Source organism: Notothenia rossii (assembly GCF_949606895.1).
Source record: "Notothenia rossii genome assembly, chromosome: 6".
Lineage (NCBI taxonomy): Eukaryota > Metazoa > Chordata > Actinopteri > Perciformes > Nototheniidae > Notothenia > Notothenia rossii.
Window position 1 is genome coordinate 13,121,103 of NC_136909.1, and position 24,799 is coordinate 13,145,901.

General features: G+C 42.6%; 1 protein-coding gene across 1 annotated transcript; it reads right to left on the reverse strand.

Moving 5' to 3' along the window:
- Positions 1 to 749: 749 nt before the first annotated feature.
- On the reverse strand, positions 750 to 24,156 carry epg5 (ectopic P-granules autophagy protein 5 homolog (C. elegans)). Its single transcript, XM_079687372.1, has 46 exons — positions 24,034 to 24,156; positions 23,486 to 23,641; positions 22,273 to 22,917; positions 21,599 to 21,859; positions 21,303 to 21,501; positions 20,889 to 21,025; positions 20,692 to 20,799; positions 20,527 to 20,600; positions 20,271 to 20,379; positions 19,277 to 19,391; positions 18,757 to 18,907; positions 18,507 to 18,668; positions 18,265 to 18,422; positions 17,819 to 17,970; positions 17,392 to 17,532; positions 17,132 to 17,293; positions 16,929 to 17,051; positions 16,578 to 16,840; positions 16,041 to 16,181; positions 15,806 to 15,950; positions 15,513 to 15,710; positions 15,041 to 15,148; positions 14,832 to 14,954; positions 14,390 to 14,556; positions 13,516 to 13,743; positions 13,284 to 13,407; positions 13,000 to 13,144; positions 12,684 to 12,855; positions 12,383 to 12,545; positions 12,147 to 12,289; positions 11,888 to 12,044; positions 11,267 to 11,461; positions 10,972 to 11,185; positions 9,790 to 9,974; positions 7,869 to 8,076; positions 7,701 to 7,776; positions 7,015 to 7,118; positions 6,555 to 6,730; positions 5,948 to 6,172; positions 5,655 to 5,864; positions 4,497 to 4,641; positions 4,157 to 4,399; positions 3,738 to 3,951; positions 3,434 to 3,652; positions 2,567 to 2,681; positions 750 to 2,478 (listed from the first exon to the last, which is right to left on the reverse strand). Exons 2-46 carry the CDS (start codon positions 23,537 to 23,539, stop codon positions 2,296 to 2,298), a joined length of 7,740 nt encoding a protein of 2,579 aa, XP_079543498.1. The 5' UTR covers positions 23,540 to 23,641; positions 24,034 to 24,156; the 3' UTR covers positions 750 to 2,295.
- Positions 24,157 to 24,799: the final 643 nt, after the last annotated feature.

The window sequence follows — 24,799 nt, forward strand, 5'->3', positions numbered from 1 at the left end:
CTGAGACTATAATTGTGTTTCTGCAATCCGCACAGCGTGTTTGTTTAAAGTCTGCAGCCTTATTGGCAATGATGACCGAGGGGAGCGGATCCACCACGTGCGGCTCTGATTGTCTAGGAACAACTGATGCTAGGTTTCCATGGTGATACGGGAATCTGCCAGACAGGGATGTGTCTGCCAGGAATACCCTGTCTCAGCAAAGGGTCCTATATGGGTGTGTGTGTGTGTGTGTGTGTGTGTGTGTGTGTGTGTGTGTGTGTGTGTGTGTGTGTGTGTGAGAGAGAGTAAAAATTAGGTGAGGCTTTGGGAGCAAGCTGTCACGTAAACATTGCCTCCACTGTACTCCACCACCTGAGCCGAGAGAACAGAAGGTTAATTAAGTATGCAAAAGGAGATAGAGGACACAGAATACACCAGAGGCTGTTTTTAAGTGAAAAATAGCAAGTCTTAAGTGTCTGTAAGCATCTCCCACCTCCTCTCTCACAGCCTCAGAACAACCCGTCCTCTCTACCTCCTCTCTCACTTATACCCTTTCTGTAACCATAGAGACCACAGTTGCCTGAAGAGAGGTTCACCCAGACAGTTGGGTTGGTGTTAAATGAGGACGCTGGATGTTTTTGTGCACAATTTACAGACCCTCCCCCCCTCCTGAACAATCTTCTTTCAACTGAAGACGTGCTGTACCTTCACTGAGAGAGAACAACAGGATGCTGATGACACTTCAATTACAAACACACAGCACACGCTCGTCTTTGAGACAAGGAAGATTTATTCTCAGTTTGACCATCTGCAGTGTTATGTCAGGTTTGTTGAGCACATTGTGTCCTATATTGCTGTCTGGACCTTTTGTCTCTCTCACTTATTCTTAACAGCTCAATTCATAAAACAGTTACGTGATGTGCCAGCGGGGTTTTGATCAGTCTCTCAGAGGCTCGATGTACTACACATGTTCCTCGATTGCTGTGTTGAGTTGATAAATAACAGCTGAGACATTCAGTTCTCTTTATTGAACATATTCCTGTCTCCTTTATGCAGCCCAGCTATGAAGCTCCCTCCTCCAGCAGCCCTACAGACCCATTCCTGATTACTGACTCATAAAAAAGAAATTCTTCTGACATTAAGAGTCACCACATAACACAGGCAATAACTTCAGGCCGCACAAGTGCAGCACGATTGTTACTGAGATGGCACAGAGCAACAGAAGTGGTGAGCTGAAAAGAATAATTCAAATGTGAATACTGTTGGATGTATGGAGGTCGGAAAAAACGGAATGATCTGCCTTAAATGACCCAAACATTTGTGTATATAAGTCCAGTTACATAGTACCTCCAACAACGTGACACCCCTGCTCTCAGTAATACCAACAGCATCAGTAATTTGTGTAACAGAGCACACACTACTTTATAAGGAAGCAAAGTAGTGCGGGACATTGTAAGTGGTACTTATAGAGCATGTGCCCATTCAGGCTGCAGTTTTTGTATCCAACTGAGACAGGTAAAACAACCAGAGTGCACAGTCAAGACATTTTAAGTAGCTGAGCAAATGAAAATAACATCTCTTTGGCAGAAACAAGGAAAGCACTTGTGGCTGGACGGAAACATAATACTGGCAAATGCTCTGTAACTAAACATTATCACCTGTGTTCAGCATCTAGGATCGAGAGATTTCAGATTGTAGCTTTTAGCTAGATGCTAGCATTAACAGCTGAGATGTATCAGGCATTTAACCCCTAGATCTCCTGGTATATCCCCCCCCCATTTTTAAAAAGGTATACTGCTAGATGTTAGGCCTATTAGATCCGTCATTTCATCTCTTCTAAAATATCTGTGGAACTATTTTACTCACTCCTAAAGCCCAGCGAGGAATTCTGATTAATGAATTCTGCTTCAATAAATATGTGCAACTTTCTCTAAAATCAAGAATAAAAAACAGATGTGTTGCAAACCAACAGGCAAGTTATTTAGAAAGTAACAAGGCATAAACATGAGGGAAGAAAGCAAAGTGCGAGTAAGGATAAGAGATTAGCACATAACATTTTCTTATGCTTCCGACTGGTTTCAACCTTCATCACCAAGTATTTTTCTCAAATGCAGTCAGCATCTGTCTCACAAAAGCTCTCGCTGATGAGTCACAAGGCTTTTGCTGATATAAAAGCAACAGCAATTCAGTGTCATTGCTTAAAAACTTTTGTTCTCAGGAACAATCTTCTCTGTGCAGCTCAGAGGTCACTGTATTTTCCACAGGAGACAAACTTCCTCTCGGGCCTCCAGGATGAGTGTCAGGGTAAAATCAAGGTTAACGGATAATATGCAGATATCTGAGGTCCGGGTAAAGGAGGTTGGCGAGCAGGGCCAGCAGGCGGGGTCCGTCTCTGAGACAGTGTCCTGGGTAGCGGATGAACTGGACAGCTTTATTCACAGAGTCCTCTAACTCTGCATACTGCTTATTGCTGGGCATGGCCTCCAACACCCCCAGCATCTGCATCCAGGGAAAAAGACGAGGTATTTTTAGGAGGTAATTGCAGACTATAAATCGAAAACACTGTGTTTGCAGTTTTGTTGCATACTTGCTGTGCTTTCGCAGAGAGCTGCAAGTCACCGGTGGGTTGGAGTCGAAGCTCGGTCTCTGACGGCACCTGGATGGACAGGAACACTGCCAGACTGCGCACCACCACCCTGAACCTGGATGAACATGAGGTACATATTAACAGGCAGTTTATCAACATGGATTAATTCATATTTCACTCTGATTAGAGTTGTTTCAGAAGAGTGGTGCAGGAAGGTGTTAGCATTGAAAATCATAAAGGGTGTTAATATGGGGAGATTATCCTGCTAAACATAAGATGCTAGTATCATAAATGTTTGTTTGCCACAGAGCATTTTTCCGGGTATATCTAGTAAAATACTTCATTCCTGCACCACTCCGCTGCAACCAATGGATCGGGTATCGGGGTGTACGAGAGTATGTGCACCAATCCAAAATCATGTAATCATATCATTTAAGAGCAAATGTATTCTACACAGGAACAACCACAACAAGAAGTGCAACTTGCTACCCAATCTGTACATCCTGCCTGATCAATAAGCATTTGCAACTCTTAACTGAGATGATAAAGACGCGAGATAGCTCACTTGTTAGCTTTGCACCTGCCTTTACTGATAGAACAAGCGCTAGCAGAGGAGTACAATTGACCAGACTAGCTCGCAAAATGCTCAAACAAACAGGGTTAGTAATAAACATCTGAAATAAATTCAGAAGAAATACATTTTAGTTTTTAATGTAGTGATATTGCATCGGACTTGGTAGCCATCGACATACATCAGACTAGGTATTGGGGATGAATCATTCTATTGGCATATCTTTAGATCTCATATCTGATATCTATGTGGCCTACGTGTGTTTTTATTAGTTAATAAACTGCATGTGAGCTTACCTATTTGAAACAGGAGACCTCTTCCCCAAACCGATAGCTCCTAACAGCCCAGAGTTCAGCCTCTCTTCTCCCAGCTGAAGCAGCCTGGTCTGCAGCCTCAACAGACCCATGACGACCCCTGACCCTTCAGTCTGGCCTGCCTGAGGCTTCAGCTGCTCCGCGGACAGACTCAGAGCTTTGTGCCACCAAAGGAACAGCTTGGCTTCATCCCCTGGACCACTGGACACACAAAGCACACATTCTGAGAACATTGAACTTTAAAAGCCATAACAAGAAACCAAATGAGAGAATGACGGGATCAAACCTGGGGAAGACCTGATTGGTCCAGGTGTTAACTAAAGCCAGAGTCCTCCTCTCGTTGGTGGCTGTGTATTCAGAGTTGAGGCGCTGCAGGATGAAGGCATAGAGCGTAAGGAAGCTGCCTCCTGATTGGCTCTCAGAGAGGAAGTCATCCACTGTGAGCTCAGGCACCTGCAGTGATGCCAAAACAGGACCCCAACCCACAGATTCCTCCTCCGCTGGAACAAACACACAGGGGAAAAAATCAATGAATCCTTCATTTCAATCTCAATTTAACGGTTAAAAAGAAGTGAAGAGTCAGCCATTAATAACGGTCTAAAACAATTATTAAAATATGTTTAATAAAATATGCGATTTTCCCTGGAGAGAGATAGACATCAGACCAAAAACATGATCTCACAATAAAACCAAAACGTCGGTTACCGTGGTTGAAGTATGCTGTAATGCACGCCTCCATGATCCGCGTCATGTGTCGCACTGAAGCAAGACAGCGGGAGCAAGCGGTGAGAAGAGGCAGGATAGGGAAGCCCCTCCCCTTCCTGTCCAGCCAGGAAATGACATGAGCAGCGAGCGCCTCTCCTGTTGAGACTCCAACTCCATTCAGCAGAGCCAGAGCATCGCTGAACAGACTGCAGAAGGCCATGTGCCTCTGCTCCAATCCCGTCTCTGCAGAGGAGAAAAGCAGGAAGTGATGAGAAAGGATGATGGGAGAACTTTTGGATCTGGTGGTCGATTTTATGAGGAAAATGTAAGGACGACTGGCCTGGTGGGTTGAACGTGACGACGCTCTCCAGGAGAGACCCCAGCTGAGCCTCCAGGCTGCTGAGGCTGAGGCTGCCCCCCTGCTCCAGAGTCACCAGAGACCGAACGCACCAGCACACGTACACCCCCGCCTTCAGCGTCTCCTCCTGACAGATATAACACAGATCATCATGTTTAAAATGTTTCTGTTTCTTGAGATTCATGCCAAACATTAACTCATTATACAACAGTATTTTCCCCATGACTTTTAGCTCCTGCAAAACTACAATGTAGGTATCATTTGATTTTCTTCTCAATCATTGTCTAAGCATTGTCTTTTATTATAAGTGGTTCACTTAATTTTATGAAAAAATATATATATTTTAAAAGTGAAGAGGAAAGGTGAAATCTCACTTTTGAAGTAAAAGCAACTTTACAAAAATAAATACATGTATTCATTTCTGATACTTGAAGTAATGTTCATGTTTTGTGTTGGCATCTTATTTTAACATGCTGGATTTTCAGGAATGTACAATTAAAGACAACATACGTTGCTTGGTTTTGTTTACAGTAAAGCTTGGAAGTGTCTTTTGCCAAAATCCATCTATTTGGAAACATCATCAAGTAGGGTATTGCGTTCTGCTGCTCTAATTCAACAGCCACTGTGAGGTGTTGTGTTTATGTAATTTGGCTGAGTGATGCATAGCTGGCATAGAAAACTGAATTGTACAAGTCTATATTTAATACGGATGTTCCGAGCCTCCCACTTTGACACTAGATGTATCTGCCTGGGGCAGAGCAGGGGCTCTAAGAGATTTAGAGTCATTCTTATATTTTCCGAATAGAGGGCTCTTCTGTATAATACAGCATTCAACGACAGTCATATTGTAGCTATCATCTCTATTCTTCCTATAAATTGACTCTCAGAAATTGAAATCTCAGCTGTAAGTCTTCTTCTTTACCATTTATTATAGTGTAACTGTAGTTCCCAATGTATCATAAAGGCCTGATTTACTTCATGTATACTAAATCATCCCTGAGTGAGTTCTGTCATACATATCTGGGCTTGAAACCTTGACTGGGCTGCCGTTTGCTTCATACAGGGCTTAATTGTGGGAGATTAAACCAACTCCAATGTGCTGTAAACTCGAGAAAACTGGGGGTCTGGGACTGGTCTCACCCTGTGTGGAGCCTCATTAGGGCAGGGGTGGAGCCCAGCAGCGCTGCGCAGTGACTTCAGCAGCAGCTGAGGTGCCGAATCAGCACTGAGCAGCAAGGAGGGCGGGTAGTGGGTGCCAACATATCCCAGAATGCCCTGGTATGAAGACAGGTCCAGTTGGTGCCAAGGAAGAGAGGTGGACTGGACCAATAGACTCAGGAGAGGGGAGTCCTGGAGGGTAGGGAGGAAATAAGGAATTAAGAAGCCACAACAGGTCTGACCAAAATTAAATTTAAAAAATAATCCGGATTTACCTGTTGACTCAGGATTTGTTCCTCCTTTGCCAGAAAAACTAGCATGTAAAGTAGATAGACTAACATGGTATGGGTCTCCTTCTGAGCACCCATGTCTGTTAGAGTTGGATATGTCGTTGAGGTGGGGGGAGGTTGTAAGTGGTCACTGAGGACACTGACCCAGTTTACTTCACATAACACTTCTCCCAGAAAGAGGAAGCAGCTCTTGGGACTTCCTCGCTCAACCTGCAGGCACAGGGAGAAGAGAAAAATCAAAATGGATTATACTCTTGATTCAATAATTAGACTGATTCCATTTACACCGCCTGCCTAGTTCTATCCCTTTATTCTAACTTTACCATTCATAGATAAGCAAATACTATTATTAAACTGTGGGACTTTTAATGACTCAATGTTTTTTAATTTGTGCATATTCAGCACTGCAGCCTCTGCAGATCTATGTGGCTCTTAGAAGACAGGAACTTGTTTCCAGGAACAGACACAGTCAGGCTAATAATAGGAGCTATGGGCGAAGGATAGAGGTCTCAAATTAACATGCTTCCCTGTGTCATGCATGTCTAGACCAGAGGGGGGTCAGGGTGAGGAGTTGGAGGGTAGAGTGACTCACTTTGAATAGCTGCTCCATCAGCTGGGTGTCGGGGTGCAGGTGTCTCCAGGGCAGGCTGCGGAGGTGTGTGTGATACAGGTAGAGCAGGTACTCCGGTGTGCGGGGGGCCGTGCAGCTCTCACAGTATTGCATCATACACAGCCACAGAGCCCCTCTCTGCCCGGGCAGCAGGCGCTCTGACACACACACACACACACACACACACACACACACACACACACACACACACACACACACACACACACACACACACACACACACACACACACACACACACACACACACACACACACACACACACACACACACACACACACACACACACACACACACACACACACACACACACACACACACACACACACACACACACACACACACGTAAGTAAGTAAGTAAGTAAGTAAGTACGTTTAGCAGCACACTCAGGTATGTGTGAACACAGGACTCCAGGAGACCCACCTCTGAACTTGTGATGCAGTGTGTCAGTGAGCTGAGCATACAGGCCAACCAGACATCCTGCCGCTACAGCGTCAGTCTCCAGCCAGGGGTAGCACTTCAGGTTACTGAGACAAAGAGACACAGATATTAAAATCACCTTTGTTTGATATCATTGTTCTTCTGGAAAGCACACAACTGCTGCTGAGATCACAGTTCCAACTATGGCAGCAACTAAAGATTATTTTCATTATTGAATAGTATGCTGCTAAATGTTTAGTCCATAATATGTCTGTCTGTATGTATGTTTTTTTAAGGGTATTCGGTTAAATATATATTAAATGGAAAAATGCAGAAATTCTCCAAATTCTGAAAAAGCATTTGATGAAACTTTTTGAATAAACTATTTCCTAAACATTTAACCAATTATCAAAATACTTGGACATTTTTGATCTACTAATTTGTGGGGTCTTTTCTCTCTGAGCAGTGCAATGTTTGTGGTTTCTTTGCAATGTTTACTGTGTATTATAGATACAAATTCCCTTGGTTTCCCTGCTGTCCATTAACAACAAAAGGCAATCTGACAAACTTGTGGAATGCGAGTAAATTAGATTCCTTGACTCGTCTCTGTCTGTGCTCTCTTCTGTGTCACATCCTCCTGACTGACAACAATTCCCAACATGTGACTGCTGTGAGAGTGTCATGCTTACCCGCCATCCTCCGTGTCCAGAGGGAAGATCCAAGGCTTAAATAACTTCCCGATCTTACTGTGTAGGTCCTGCAGAGCTGTGAGAGTGCAAGACATATTTCACTTGTTTATACTGACGAATAACAACAAAGTAAAACATTAGGTCAATGTAAGGACGTTTGGCAGTTACCTTTCATTATTTTGACGCTTCCCACTGACTCTCTGGCGAGGCTGTTGAGCTGCACGCTGATCAGGCCACCAATCAGATGCTCCCAGAAGGACACCACCTCGGTGATGTAGGGAGTCCATGCTGAGTAGAGGCCGAAACTGCGGAGGTCGGCCTTACTGAGACGACTCCGCATGAAGTAATCACTCAGCCAATTAACGGTCTCATCCACCTGTTGGAAGCCAATTAAATGACACAGTTTGATTAATATTGAATGTTTAAGCATCATACAATTCAATGAGATAGGCTGACAGTTTTATCCCACAGGCCATAAGAGTGCTAAACTCCTGAGCTCTGTGCCTTCACAACGTCATACCATTCATCTGTTTGCATCTCATATATATATATATATATATATATTATTTCAATAAACTGTGTTTTATTTCACTATACAGCATTTCATTTTACACTCTATGTTTGGATGATCTTGTTATTTTTTAAATCAAACTGAATATGCACAAATATTAAGTGAGTTCACGTCTCCTGCATTACTTACACATTAGTGTTGCACTATTTTATTTCTACTCAGTTTCTTCTTGCACTATGATTGCATTTATTGTATTTTATTTAGTTGTATTTCTTATATATATTTATGTCACATAGTTTGAGGGGCCTGTGACTTTTTCATTGCATGTCTAAACTGTATATACACTGTATATATGCTGTGCGTATGACAATAAAGCCATTTAAACCTTTTGAGACATTTTGCAAGATTCTGTCCTATTACAGTAGATCCCACGGACCCTTCGGCGGGTCCGAAACCGCAACATCTGCAAGCAACAGTGTCTTCTTAAGATTTAATAAACTATGAATGTTTCATATCCATGTAACGGGAAGAAACTCAGATAACTGATGATTTTTTTTTTTTTTGCAAAGAAAAACACAGCCTCTGTATTAGCCGTGTGCGGAAAAATCTAGAACTCTAGCTATACCGATCGATATACTAATTGGATCTGCACAAACAGGCTTAGATAACATTCTGAGAGTCCATAGATTATATAAATATAAGGATCATCACTGAGCGATCAGAACTCGTGACAGGGGAAGCAAATACAGACAACACACAACGTAGCTTTGGGTAGCAAAACACGTAGATATGCTCACTTTAGCTGTTATTCTGATCAAAAAGCGTGTTCAATGGCATTAAAACGAGAAAAAACGTGGCTGAAGGTTAATCCATAGGTTATAACAATGTGTCTGTCACTTTGAAAAAAGTATTGATAATCCATAATTCAATTTTTATGCAAAAATCGGAGAACAAAAATTAGCTGCTAATGTTAGCCAGAGTGTGTTGCAGCTCCGGTTTTGGCTACGCGTCACTCTCACTCCTTATTTGATAACCTGTGTGTTTATGTGGAACTTTCCCTCGATCCCATTGGCTCTAGCGGTTAAAAATAGATGTCAATCATCAAAATCGACCAATGGGTTCCAGAGAAACGGCAAAAACGCCCATTTCCACCCAAATGACCCCAGAGATGGACTTTTCTTTGCTAAACCTCTCTAAAAAGGTCAAATGTCACTTGTTTTGCATCAATCTTGATACAGGGTACTTATATGTTGTACTTTGGATTCCTAAAGCTTTTAGTCTACTAACCCATCATCCAAGGATAGTTTTCACTATAAGTAAAAAATACTTTTTGGACAGACACTATAATTTACAGTTTTTTACTATGTTCAATCTGAATTTTCTTTAAAATAAAAAAACATCTATATGGATTCTGACTTTTCTACATCCAACTCACAGGTTTATCATTACTTTGAGAAAAAAGCTTATTAATGTTCCCCTTTTAGAAGTGTAGTTATGGTCATTTGTTCTGGAAATGTCATTTTCGAGCCTGAGATCTGAAACACAGGCTTGGGGTCTAACAGTTAACACAGGAGTTACCTGCTGATGGGAGAGGCTGATGGGGGATCTGTAGGGAGCTGTGGGTCCAGCAGAACGGCCGGAGACATCTGGGGTGTTCTGTACTGGTTCAGCTTTGATCTTGCTACTACGGGTCGGAGGTAAACAGCCGAGCACTCGCAGAGTCACCTTCCAGCACTCTGGACTCAGTAACTGGTCCGAGGAGCCTGGTGATGTTAAGAAAGGTGAGGTGAGGTTTGTTTTGTTAGAAAGGTTGCAAATCAAACACCTAAAAGTAATATTCTTGAAATAAAAGTACTATAATAGATCTCAGCATTTGTGCCTTCATTTGGAATCATTTTATATCATGGTAACAAAAACAGTCTATTTGTCTGTCACACAAACACATTCAGTTGTCTTGACAAACATTGGCAAGTGGATTTGATTCAGTCGCTTGATAGAATGATTCAGCTCGCTTCGGTTTTGTTAACTAATTCATTATATTTTTTGTTGGTGGGAAGATGAGTAGGAGACATGCTCTCAGGATGAATGCGTTTGATGAATCACACGATGAGCAACAAACAGTCCTTGCTCCTAGGTGGATTACCAGCCAATTTATAACACAGCATAAAGAAACAAATACATTTTTTTTTATAGCTGCTGTCTTTGCAAGTTAGTGTTTAGTCTGAACCAGTGGCCAAGGCCAAGAACCACTTAGCTGAAAGAGAGAAGGAGCATCGCCCCACTTATTATATATTTAAATTAGTTGCATATTAAACTGGGCCTTCAAAAACTTGAAGAGAGGCCATGTATAAAACACTCATCTTCATAGTGTGTATACATATCATCTATTAAAATAACAACAATACTTACAACAAGTAGACAATGTCAATTATGGATAGATTTGAATAGTGATGATGTGTAAATCAAATGGGTAAAGGTCCATTTATGAATGCTAAAAGTTAGATTGATGTTACTGTAATGTGTATTTTCAAACATATTTAAATGTTGAGGACCACCTCAGGGCCATGGACCCTCTGTTGAAGACCAATGACCTGAACCTTTCATGTAGTGTTCTACAGGCAATTGTTTGAGGAAAAACACACAATTGATGATTGACTGAGTAAAAGTTGTGGTTCAAGTTCAAGTTGTGGCTTTATGGGTTCATAAGTCATTTGACTAATCAGTTTAAAACATCTGCACACAACAAGGAAACACACTTACTGGTCATCAGAAGACGCAGGCAGTCACTGTAATGATCAGGGAAATGGTGGCGTAGAAGCCAGGTCCAGTGTTTGGTGAAAAGGTGGAAATGTGTAAGAAATTCTGGTTCAGGGTCTCGCCCGCAGACGCAGAGGGCTCCGTGGACCAACTCCAGCAAACGGGTCCTCTCCGAAAACACAGGATGGGATTCATTCAGCCACTGGGACAAATCAAACTGAATGGGGAGAGGTAGAGGGGGTTACTGTGACTGGACTGTTTAAGACATATTGTATTTCTTCACTGTGTCCAGGCTGACCTTTGTGAGCAGCATGAAAATGACATCAGAACTGTCAGGGTGTAAGGATGTCACCACGTCTTGGTAGAGAGACACCAGCAGAGTGGGTGCTGAGTTGGGAGTGAAGAACGGGGAAATGAGCGGGCAGAGACGCCTGTGCTCCAGGATCCGTTTCAGGACAGGACCGCATTCATTTGCATTGCCTTGGATAAACACCTGGACACAAAACAAGAATATAATGTCAGTCAATTCAAGCAAGTTTTATACATTTGAGGCTACAGCGAGTGATTCTATAAAAATAAACCTTTATTTTAACAGAGTTATGTTTTACTCTTTTCCCCCAGGGCTCTCATTGGAATCCTGGAATGCACGACTGTCAGGATATATTGATCGTTGTAGAAAACAAGACAACAAGTCAATTTCAATAAAGTTACCAATTATAACTGTAAAGACTGAACAGAGTAATGAGAGTAAACTGGCCCCCTTTAGCAATTGTTTAGTCACAGCTGTGTCCTAGTTAATCCCTGAGCAGCAGTGTTTCTGGTTCAAGTAGGGTTCACAAACGTAGATATTTACTTTGTGCATTCCAAATCCAATTAATCTCGTACTGCTCTGTGTGTGTGGATGTGTGTGTATGCGCACCTGTCCCAGTATCTCCACACATGAGGAGAGGTACTGGCGTGTTGGGGGATGTCGCAGTGTGTCTTCACACACAAAGGAGACCACCTGGTAGAAGGCGGAAACGCCGACATGCTGCACTGCCGGTAGCTTCTGTACCTTATATATATTCACCAGAGCGCTGAACACAAAAAAATGCATTAGTCAAATCATCAAAATCAAAAAACTGTTTTGTTCATTCGAAAATTATATTTATTGTGATGTAGTTTCTGTTTATACTGACGTGATAAAGTTCTCTGTGTGGACCGCAGCCTGGGCCAGGCTCTGAGGTGGAGGCGCCATGGCGTCAGCTTGAAGCTTCTTGACGTCCCTGCGCAGTGACGTTATCTGAGTCTGCACTGCCTCCTGTCTCTGGAGGCGCTCACACTACGCAGTTACAGAGAAGACACACAAACACATTAATATATCATGGCAAGGAAATTATAAAATGTGGCTGGTAGGGAGTTTTAGAAGTCGTACTGTGACAGTGATGTTTGCAGGTCCCTGGCACGGCTGCCCGCCCTTCCCTTTACACTCCAGTGCCATGGTGACCTGCTCCGGTTGGTTCTTATACAGCAGAGGAAGGCTCTCCAGCAGCTCCTGCTCCATCGCCACCTGCTGAGCTTCACGTGTAACTGAAATCCTGCAACAGGATGAACAAGTATTTTTTTCATGTTTCAATGTGTAGCACTTTGTTTGAGTAGAATCAAGTGACAGCAGGTCTGTGTGTGCATGTTGGCCCTACTGATGATGTTTCAATATGTGTGGGACCCCCATGTACCTGGCCTGATCCTGCAGGATGCGGAGGTCCTGCTGCAGCAGTTCAGCAGCAGCTTTAGAGTCAGTGAGGCAGATCGTGGGGACTTCAGCTACTGGAGGCTTTAGCTTCTGCAGCTCTGGAGCAGGACAGGGAACTGGATGCTTCTGCAGGTTGGACAAGATTCGCTCCCTTGCTGTACACAGAGACACAAAAGCACAACAATAAAGATAGTTAATACTAAGAAAAAAAGTAATTACTATGTTCAACATTTACATATCTGCTGTAGTTAAACTTTCTGTAATCTTTTGGAACTGGATATTAAACTTTGGCTGTGTACCATTCTTGAGGCTGGTGTAGTCGGTGAAGCCGGGGTTTTGGGCCTGCAGGAAGATGGGCTCACTCTGAACCTTTTCCCACAGAGACAGAACCTCTCTCTCGTCATACTGCATACGTTCCTGGTCCACATACTCCAGCCATAGTTCCTAGAGCAAAACAATACAATACATACTGAAACGTACCATCTACATGATGTGACAGTTTTTACTAAACTGTTACAACCGCTGTACCACATGTAGAATGTACCTCATTCTTAAATGTAAACACACATAAAGAGAAACCCACCTGATGCCGCTGCATGACCTGTGCCAGTCTGTGTGGTTCATACTCGGGAGGAAGAGAGGGAAGATATACTTCCTGCTTCTGTAGATTTTCATCATCCAACCACATGGCAAACACACCAAACAACCTGTAGGCAGCAAATCATTGGAGATTTAGAAGCCTGGTAACACACTAATGGCAGCCAAACAACAGGAAGGGTGTATATGAGTGCACGCATTAAAAATCAGTGACCTACCTGACCAGCTCTGTGTGAAGATGAGGAGAAGTGAGGTGAGGACTGCCAGGGCTTTCTTCGCCCTGGCCGTCTGGTGAGGGTGTGTGTGGGGGGGGCACCCTGAGGGCCTGGCTGGCTGCGTGGTGGAAGTCAGACACTTCCTGTATTCTCTGTCTCAGGTCTCTGAGTAAAGCGGCCTGAGAAGACGCCTGGAAAAACCGCCGGCCGATACATCCTCCTGCAGCCAGCCTGGTGGAGGACACGTAGAAAAAGATGATTGGTTCCTTTACACAATTGTGGATTTTAAACTTTTCAAATTTCCATGACCATTTACAACTCATAAATAAAAAAGAAGAACAGTAAAGAAGTATTACTCCAAATGTCCAAACAGTTACTTTGTTCACATCTCTTGAATTATCCCTTCAAACCACAGGCACACTCAATACATCATTACAGAATACAGAAGAAACACAACTGTTTATAATATCAATATATTTTCAAATACTTAATTAAAATCTTCTTGATGCAAGTCTGAATAACAATGAGGCAACATTAGTTATTTGCCTACATCATAAATAATAACTCAATATCAACATTGGTCATTTGGGGGCCATTCAATATTGAATGTAGACTTGCTCTGCATTTATCAAATATATTCTGTTCTATTTCTTTTCAACCACATGGAGAAATGTAAGAAACGTATGAGATGGTAAACATGACATCAACACATATTAGAGCCGCGTTAAGGGCAACTGCTACAGAAAAACAATTGCCATTAAATTACACATAGTGGAAAGTTATCCTTATCCGAGATTACAGAAAAAATGTATGTTTTACATTATTAGATTTGAATTTGATTCTTCGTAGTTCGTAGTTTAGGGATAGAACATCGTACCCATACTCCGGTCCCGGCTGTCTGAAGTAGAGCTGCAGGAACTTCTGCCACACCAGGGGGAGGATGGGGTGGTCAGGAGGCGTGGCCAAGGCCTGACACGCCCAGCGGTAAACCTGCAGCCGCTGCAGAGACGGAGCGACCGGCAGCTTCAGCCTCTGCTGCGCCTTCTGGCTCAGACACAGACACAGGGTTAAAAACATAACCAAAACCGCAAAACACTCACTACCATGCCACTGCCCTTTGACCTTGCAAGTATTCTGTTTTAGCTAAGTAAAATGTCCAACAGTGCAATGTCGAGGACACATTTTTTTCGTGTGCTGTATTGTAAAACATCTTGTAAATTCTCAGTGCCCGGTGATAGTAAACTATTGAAATTACCAACAGTAATCCTGATATGTCCAAATCAACAAATGTATACATTTTTGAGTATATATCTGTATACCTTTAAGGCTTGATCAGGGGAAATGTTGGGCTCAGACAGAAGCTCATTTTCAACACAGCGTCTGAGCTGAGAATCCTCCTCGAACAGGCCCTCCATGTTTAGCACCAGCCAGGCGAACCACACCTACAAACACACAGACGAGTGAGGAGAACTTCACTGATATGATCGAGAGTTCTAGCACGTACTGATGGTGCTCTGGGGTCCCTCACCTCTGCACTCAGGGATTGGCCCTCTACGAATGAGGGCGTGGCATTTCCAGCAATCCAGCCAACCAGAGAGGAGAGCAGACCACGATCTCCATGGTAACCCAAGGCATTCTACAAGAGGTACAAAAAAAATGGGAAAAGTTACAGCTATCGTTTGTGAAACTGTTTTTATTACCTGGTGCTAGGTCCCTGAAGTTCCCCTGATGGAAACATTTTACTGAGTCCTAGTGGGCACGTTTTTCTTTTAATAATAATATTACCATAATGTGATTTAAAACTTAATGAGTGAAAGTTAATTGTTCAGCATCCCTAATTAATTAGCTCTGTCTCAAACTCTAATGTGGGGCCCTTTAATGTAATATTTATCTTTATAATGTGACTGCAGGCGGTTTGCAATGCTTCATTTATCATATGCACCTATGAGACCTAAAAAGCCCCTAAATAATGCAAACCTCTAACACCACTGAGTAAATACCTTGTGCTGTTGGTACAGGAGTTTCTGCAAACATTCCTCCTGATGGTGTGTGAATGCTGCACAGCAGATCTGATCCAGGAGGAACAGGACCGTTTTGTCCCGGTACCAAAGGTTCTGCTGAGTCAAAATCCCCAACCAAAACTCCAGCACCGCTGCAGCACCAACACGACCGGGCTTTGAGCTCTCCACCACATGACTCTGAGAGATAAACAAACACATGTATGCATATTCTCTCATATGAGTCCTAGATGTGGACTTGAAATATATTATTATAATAAAAGCTTGGGACAAACCTGAATGACACTGTTCAGCAGTCGGACATTGTCTCCATAGGCCGTTCCGGTGAGGAGGGGTGCGACCCGATGTGTGACCTGCTGTGTCACACCTTGAGGACACACACTGTCGTACTGCAAGAACAACTGGATACAACTCACAAACCTGCAATAAAGAACAAATGTAAGTGTTGGAGATTATCTTCTACTGTAAATATATGTTATGGGCTGTGTGTGAAGGATGTATCTTTCTTACTGAGAGTTATTCAGCAGGTAGAAGCTGAGAGGGTAGGTGGGGGGTAAGATGTTGTCGAGAAGATGCACAGCGGCTCTCAGGTGGCGAGATTGTATCAGACTTTTCAACAAGCCGACTCCATCAGTGCAAAAGTGTTCCAGACTAGAAAAAAACAAAAAAAACAACAGGAAATTAACTTAAAGTAGCTACAAGGAGTTTTTAACTACTTATTGAACAATCTAATACTGATTACTGAATTAAAGCTATTCCTGCTAGACTGGGATATAATGTGTATAATGAATGTATAAAATTAATAGCAAGAGATGGTAATACATCAATATATGAATTTATGTATCATGTTCGTGGCTCAAACAAGGTTAGCTTTGTTTCACAATTGTCATATTACAGTTATTATGAATACATATCCACACATAGGTACATAACCTATTGTATATACATCCAGAATCGACATAAAATGAAAGTTCCTTGTTTTTTTTAATTTAAATTGTATGTATAAATCAACCGTAAGTATCAGGCATGGTGTGGGTGAGTACAAACCTATGCCCCACTGTAGTCATGGCAATGGACAGGTAGCACCCAATAGGGATGCCTGCTTTTACAGCCCTGACAACAGAGTGCATGCTGGGAGTGTGTGTGAGCTCTGGAGGCGGGTTGGACGCCAAAGCCGGGACGGACCAGGCTCCTTTAGGGTTCTTGGCGTTGCCATGGAGCTTAAGCCTTAGCAACAGTTGCCAAGCCCATTGACTAAAGGATGCCTCAGGAGAGACGCCCAAACGAAGGACACTGGCGAGATAAGACACCTGCAGGGAGGAGGACAGAAAGGTGAAAAACGAAACAAGCCATGGTGATTCACACTGAAGGCCTGTCAGCAAAGAGCGGGCGTGTCACCTGTTTGATTCCCTCTGATATCAGGCCACTGTACGGTTTGTCAGTGAGGTACTTCTGGTAGGCTTCAGCCACCAACAGAGCCACTTCACTGTGGAGAGATGAAGGCAAAGCCAAGGAGCCGTCCTGCAAGAGGAAACAGGTTCAACGACAAACCCATAACTGTACTGGAGATATCTGGTCACAGTCAATGAGTCACTGACTACCTGTGTGTAATCCCAGTGAAGACCCTCCAGGACGACGCAGGCCAGCCGGTTCTCCACAGTGGACAGAGGGTGCTGGAGCAGCCAGGCTCCGATCACACATATCTCCTCTTGCCGAGGCCGCCACAGACTCAGAGGCAGCTCTTTACACAAGTACAGAGCCACCTAACACCCAAACACACAAAAAGAGAAAGTCATGAGTTGGATGTGAATGGCAAATTAGATATTTTCATTTAGATAGAAAATAGAAAAGAGATACTAACCATTCCCACAGATTGGATGGTCTCTCTCAGTCTCTCCAGGAGAACAGAGATGACAAAGGGATGGGCAGTAGCAATGGCAGCCAACAACTCCCTGCCCACTTTAGAGTAAGTTTCTCTGGTAGACACACTCACATAAGAGACCTGGGAACAAACATTTTAAAAGAGTGTCAAAGAACAATGTAGATACTGTATGGTTCCCACCTAAAGGACCAGGATGATGAATCTTTCTCCAGTGTTATTTAACTGTAAAACATTCAATTTTTTCTATGATACCCTCCTTCACATAGGTTACCTTGGCACTTTTTAATAAAAAGAATAGTGTTTATATGATGTACTATACAGTAAATAAAGCAGCTTTGTTTAAAATGTAAATTACTCTACATCTTTGTTTTATACCTGGCGCTCCTAGTATTTTCTCCTTTTATACCTGGTACACCAGCAGAGTTATGGTTGTGATGAATGCAGGGTCAGAGTGCTGAGTCGGTGTCGCCATGTGTGCTAATGCAGTGAGGAGGGAGATGCCATCAGAGCTGTTCACTTCACACAGCCAGTGCTCAAACCTGTCCTGGTGCTCTAGATCTGTAACAGAAGAAAAGAAAGGATTATAGTGGCACTGGCAACAATCAAAATCAGGCTGAGAGGAATAACACAACCAACTTTTTTGAATATGGTTAAAATTTCAATTCAATACATAGATAGAATTGTCTTAGCAATTGAGTTTGAGTAGTTTGAGAAAAGTAAAACACCACCTGTCATCAAAAATGTGACGAAGCTGTGGGGTACCATCTAAGCATTACTACAATGCCCATGCTAGTTAAATATTTTAAGATTTGAAAGATCATATTTTTCCAGGTTACGAGTGTATACTGGTACCTCTAAGAGCCTGGATGCAGGAGCGTGTGTCATTAGCAGTGCCGAGAGTTTCCAGTCCTGCTGTCTCTGCGCACTGCATCACATAAAGGACCCTCCACAGCATGGAGCTGGATAGGGTCCCATACGGCATCTCGGACATAAACAACCAAATGCCCAACCTGTGAGGGAGGACCACAGAGTATAAATGTCAATTCAGTAAAAAAGAAATCGAGTTGAAATCAAAACAAAGGTTAATTTCTCACCTTTTATTTCTGAGCACATGTAAAACAGCTCTGAGGAAGAGATTGTCGTATTCCACCTGCAGTTTGTCCAAAGACAGAGTGTGTCCATGAGAGCTGGATCTACCAGCACCAGCTACACTCACATACTGGGCCCAGTGATCACTGACGTAACACACTGTGATTCTGAGGAGACAGAGATAAGACAGCATTATGAATATTTAAGGTTATATGATACATGTGCGTTGTTAGTGTATATCATTGGTGCTCTGACCGTATGATGTGTCCTATGCGTTTAACCAGCTGTCTGTATCGTGCCCTGTTGTAGGTTTGTAGACCAAGAGCGAGAATTTCGATGAGTGAGGAGGCAAAAGCAAAAACACGCATCATCTTCTGACTGGAATAGGCCTGGGGTTCGTACACACCTGGGGGGGAAGTGGGGGTGTCAGTTGATACAGTGAGTGGTAAACCAACAGACAGATGGACAGTCAGACGGACAGTCAGTCAGACAAACAGACAGATGGACGGACGGACGGACAGTCAGACAGACAGACGGACAGACGGACAGACAGACAGACAGAAAGACAGACAGACAGACAGACAGACAGTCAGACAGACAGACAGACAGACAGACAGACAGACAAACAGACGGACAGTCAGTCAGACAAACAGACAGACGGACAGACAGACGGACAGACGGACAGACAGACGGACAGACGGACAGACAGACAAACAGACGGACAGTCAGTCAGACAAACAGTCAGACAGACAGACAGACAGACGGTCTCCCTTACCCTGCTTGCTCATCCCCAGCATGTGTGAATAGAGCTGCTGGAACGGGAACTGTGTGAGCAGGGAGATCAGATCCTCCTCACAAAGCAACAACCAGCTGCTGTCTGGGTCCTCGTCCTAAACACAGAGAAGACAAACGCAGGTTAAAAGGTTATTTTTTATTTGTGTACTTCTTTGCTTTAAGTGCTTTCATGTCAGTGTATGTCTTTGGTAGTTAATTATCTAGTTTAGCATGTATGTAACGTTTTTTGGGTTGTTGTTTTTTGTGTGTTGCCTTTTGTTTGTGCTTGTAAATATTGAAAAAAAAGAACAACATGATGGGCTTTATTTGACCCTTCGTTAGGCAGTAAAACGTTTTAAAAGCAAGATGCAATTGAAGGCTACTAAATGTTAATTACATACATAAAAGAATAACACAAATATGAAAGTTTACAAAATGATTACATACAAATTCAATGAAGGGTAACTTCAAATTTTAATGTTTTGTAAAAAACATATTTTTTCCAAGGTTCCCAAAGTGGTTCCTAAGTAAAACATTAGTACCGGCAGCATTCGTGCTTTTAAGAAGGAAGATCGATATTTAAATGGTGATTTGACACCTTTCATACAACAGCTTTAAATATGACTCAGCAGATGAGAACAAAGACCGGAACGTTCCGGTATATTCATCATCTGACATCCTCAGTGACACATCGCATTTTCTTGAGACATTCAGACTGTTTATTTTTTAATATAATGGCAATGCAATTAGTGAGGCAAAACAGAACATATACTTTCTTTTAGTATTAAGTTTTCTACTTATTATTTAATAGAATCATATAGACGAAATAAATTGGTTATTGGCTGTTTTCTTATTAACAACTTTTCCATTTGACCATGAAAGCATCTACAGTTGTCCAACATATTGACTTATCCCCATTTTATTTATCCGTTTTAAAACTGTGTCAGAGTTTTGTTTCTTTTCTAAAAATGCAGATATTGCCTGTCTATACATACCTCCTCCCCCCCTTCATCCACTAGCGTCCAGTTGCCAGAGGCGGGTCCAGAGGCTGCTGAGCTCTGGCTCTCACATGGCTTCAGATGTCCCAGAAACTCTGCACGGTGTCTGAGTCAAAACACAGAAGTCACTGGTTAGAGATGTGAGGTTGTTAGAACCTGAAAGAATATCCTGGACAACCAAAGAAATAAATACTGAACTGTTAACAGTGAGCGGGTTAGAAAGAGTAATCGCCACATGGGGTTCAATATTTACCTTGTAGGTGACATAAGGACGGCCAGAGCTTGCATAAAGTGCTGCACTCCACTGGTGTTTCCCCAAACTTGTATCTGAGGCAGAAATAGGAAAGAAAACACCAGTCAGTATGTAAAACAACTAATGTGACAACAATAAATGATATATTGTGTGTGTGTTACTAACCTGAAGGAAGGGTGCAGCCCATTTGCCAACCCCCGCAGGAGAGCAGAGAAGATGGCACAGCAGGTACAGGTGCTCTCCTGACCCTCCAACATGCAGCAGCACCGCCACCTGGAGAGTACACCACAACCAGTTGAAAAACAACAAATGTCAACTAATGTAACCAAGAGTAAGAAATGTGTTTGTGTGTGTATGAGTACCAATCTCTCCAGCCATTGATGGATGTCTGTCTGGAACGGTGTGTCATCCAGGACTCTACGAGTGAAGCTGAACAGGACACTGATTGCCTCTTTCAAGGGTCGGAGAGAACAAGGCTGTGTTTTGCTGCCGGAACAATCTGATAAAAATAAAACACATAGCTGATGTAGAGTTGGTGCGTGGGCTGTATGTCAGGAGTTGTGGTGGTCACTTGAAAATAGAGATTGAGTTTAAGCTCTCAATCGCTCGTTTCAAAGGGACCTTGAGAGAACATTTACTGAGGCAATCAATCAAGTGAAGTAATTTTGTCTAAGACTTTTGTACAATTACTCTTCTTTTTACAATGACATTTTAAGTCACTTCAACATTGGCTTGACTTTTTAGAGCAACATGTTGGTGAATGGGAATGTATTCACCTTTTAGAAGGCGGTACAAGTATGATTCCACCTGGAGGCGTGACAGCAGAGCAGTGTAGGCATGAAGCGCCACCTTCTGATGGAGCAGCTCACTGCGAGCTTCAAACAGTCTGCTCAGCTCGGTCAGCACACTCTGACTGAACTCTGCCTGCTGGAAGCGGTGGTATCCACACACCTTCGACTGATCTGCACACAAACCCTGTAGAGAAGTATTAATAACAACAATGTCATTAGAGCAAAAGGATATTAGTTAGTTGTTTTCCCTACAAACTATATTTATGTGTTTACCACCATACCTGAAGTGTGAGCTGTTCATCTCTAAAGCTCCAGAGACGATTCTGAGTGCTTTTGCAGTCCGAGGACTGTGTGTGGAGCTGTGTGTGTGACTGAGTCAGCTGTCTACGACAGCGCCAGTAGTTCTGCAGTAGTTCGGTCAGTTCGTGGTTCTCCTGCCGGGCAAGGCCACAAAACTGGGCTGCACACACTTCCACACCCTCTAACAAGGCCCTCAAACCTCCGGCAGGCTCCCACACACTCAGCTGCTCCAGTGAGAACGGCTGCAAAAGAAAAACATGAGATGAGAGAGGTTCTCTCACATGTTTGCATTGATACAATGAGTTCAGAAAATGGTTCACTATGTTATTACCTGGATCTAAGCATTAAAAGCACTCACAAGTGTTTACATGTGCTATTATAATGTTGTGTAATGAAGAATATATATTTATCAAAAATAATTGGTACTGATATGGTTTGAACCATAACCACAGGTAGAGGCAATTGACAGAGAGATCAAAAATAATCTGCTGAAGTGGTTAATTTATTAGAAGGATATATTTTTATTTATAAGCTGACATTTCCAAGAGTATAATAAACGCTCTAGTTATACCCATTAAGTCATTTTCTGTTTAAAACAACCCACAGCGGAACAATCTAATTTGATGTCCTCGCTTGGTGAATGAGATCACAGTACCTGCATTTCTGGAGCTGTCTTGGGGAGTTCTGGGTAAAGTTTGCTCCTAGAAAGTTCTGCAACAGATTCAACAAGCTGAAAACTTGGAAGGGAGGACTCCTGCTCAGGAAGCGCCAACACTGCAGGTCCTTTCTCCCTCTCTTTCACGGCTTCTTGACAGAGCGACATCATGGGGCCTTCCTCCAGGGTTGGGAGACATGGGTACAGTGCAGGGGCACTCGGGGCATGTGGGATCTGAAACTGAGTTGAAACACAAGGCTGGTTCCATGATTGTGTGTCATTTCCTAACTCAGTGTTCTGTTCTTCTACTTTAAGCTCGGCCCCCTGATCGGCAACTCCCCCATCCTCCTCTTCCTCATCTTTTGACTCTGTCAGAGGTACCGTCTCCTGTGGCGTCAGCGGTGACTGGAAAGTCTGAGTTAGAACTGATGTGGATAAAGTATGTGATGAGGACGTCTGATGTTTCTCAGAGGGTCGATCTGATGGCTGTGCTGTGATCTTGGGGGTCTGAACAGAGTCCCGTTGCTCCTCCACTGGCTCCTGATAGGACAGGCTGAGGGGGATGTCAGTGAAGGCCTCATCACAAACAGCTGAGGGAGCTGTGGCGCCTTTGTGTTCCTCAGCCTGCTTCTGCTTTCTGACCAGCTGAAAGCATGTAGAAAACAAAATCAGATACAAATACATTATTAATAAAAAGTAATTGGTCAACAACTCAGGGTATGTAGCTTTTTTCCACTTGTGACAAAGAGCATGTGACTAAAGTGAAAACACCATGATGATTGATTGATTGATTTCATTTATGGATTATGTCAAATACAGAAGCATAACATCTAAAAGATAACAAATTAAAGTGAACATTTTAATTCCATCATAATCCCAAGATGTTATAAGACAAGAAAACTAAAGAAATATATGACATTCTACACGAACACTTAACAAAAAACACATCACCACATGAATATGGCAGATCTAATAAATGATATTATCGGAACAGCATAGTGTCCCAGTGATTAGCTCTGTCATATAAAACGAGTTTTGCTTATGACATAAAACAATGTTTGATTGGATACTCTCATTAGTCTGTAGCTGTGAGAATAAGTGTTTTCTTGCTTTGTAATGGACTGAATACATCTATCCTCCTGCCTAACAAGACCACAACTTGACAGGCACAGAATTTCTACCTTAAAGAAAGAAGAATGAACTGTTTGATCACCTGAGATTTTCCGCTGGTTTTTGCTTTGGTTCTCTTTGGTCTTACAGCCTCCATCTTTCAGCTTTTTACGCAACTCAGATCACATTGACATCCAGCTGACCGAGATGTCTCCGGGAGGAAACACTGCTGATCATCTGACAACAAACATCTTCACGCCTTAACCGGATAAAGACAAAAACAAACCATTAGCTGGAATAGCTCGCATGGTCTGTCCCGCGATAAGCAGCAGTTAGTGGCTGGCTGTGTTGTCAAGATAAACACTGTTCACGGGTTGTAAACAAAACACTCTTCTGTGGCCGCTGAGAAAAAAACGTCTCTTTCAAGGCAAGGAAACAACTAGCATGTCTTTCAGCATAGATACAATATCCAGGGAATACTTTTCAGGAGAAACGAAACCAATCCCTGTTAATAATCTCCAGCTGTCGTTAGCAAAACAACTGTAGACGCTTTACCAATGCAAAGCTAAGCTAACACGTCGATGTTAGCTCGTTTCAATGTCTTTCTCCTAACAACTCTATTCGCTTAAAGCATTTTTTATTGTTCCTTACCTTATCAAAATAAGATGTCCACATGTCGAATAGAGTGACAGGCGGCAGGAGCCTCGTCCGCTGGTCAGCTGTCATTTGTTTTGTTTCTTCCAGGAACTCCGCAATCACAATCTTTAATCACGTGACAACTCCACCCCTCTACGGTGAGCCAGAGAGCCCAAACTAGATACACGACTCAACATGCAAAGTGTTATTGTCACTTGCACAGTATCTACAGTGTAGATATGGCAATGGAAACAAAACATTAAGTCCCGGGTTACTTGAACAATGAAACGTAAATACATTAGACATAAAACAATAAGACAATTCGAAATAGTGCAAAAAGCAACGGAATCGTTATAAAATAGGGCAAGAGAATGGTTAAAGTGACCAATGTGCAAGAAATGCAGGAGAAGTGAACTATATACATGTAAAATAGAATGAAATAAGCTGCAAATTGAATGTAAAATGAAATACTGTACAGGAATGAAATAATGTTTATTTTAATAACAAATACATATGTGAAATGCGAACAAATAAATACTTAAAAGTTATGTAGGCACTTCGGAGAGCTCATGAGTTTAGCAGTCGTTCTGCCTCTGGGATAAAACTATTCCTGAGTCTGGTGGTCTCAACAAAGCACGAAATGTTTATCCAGGGTATGTTTAGTTCCCTTCACTGCTAGATCTAATTTGATTCAGGATATCTTGTTGATATCAAGATATTTTTTTGCCAGAAAACCCCAATGGAATTCAGTGATAATAGAAGTACTTTGTATTAGTATTGT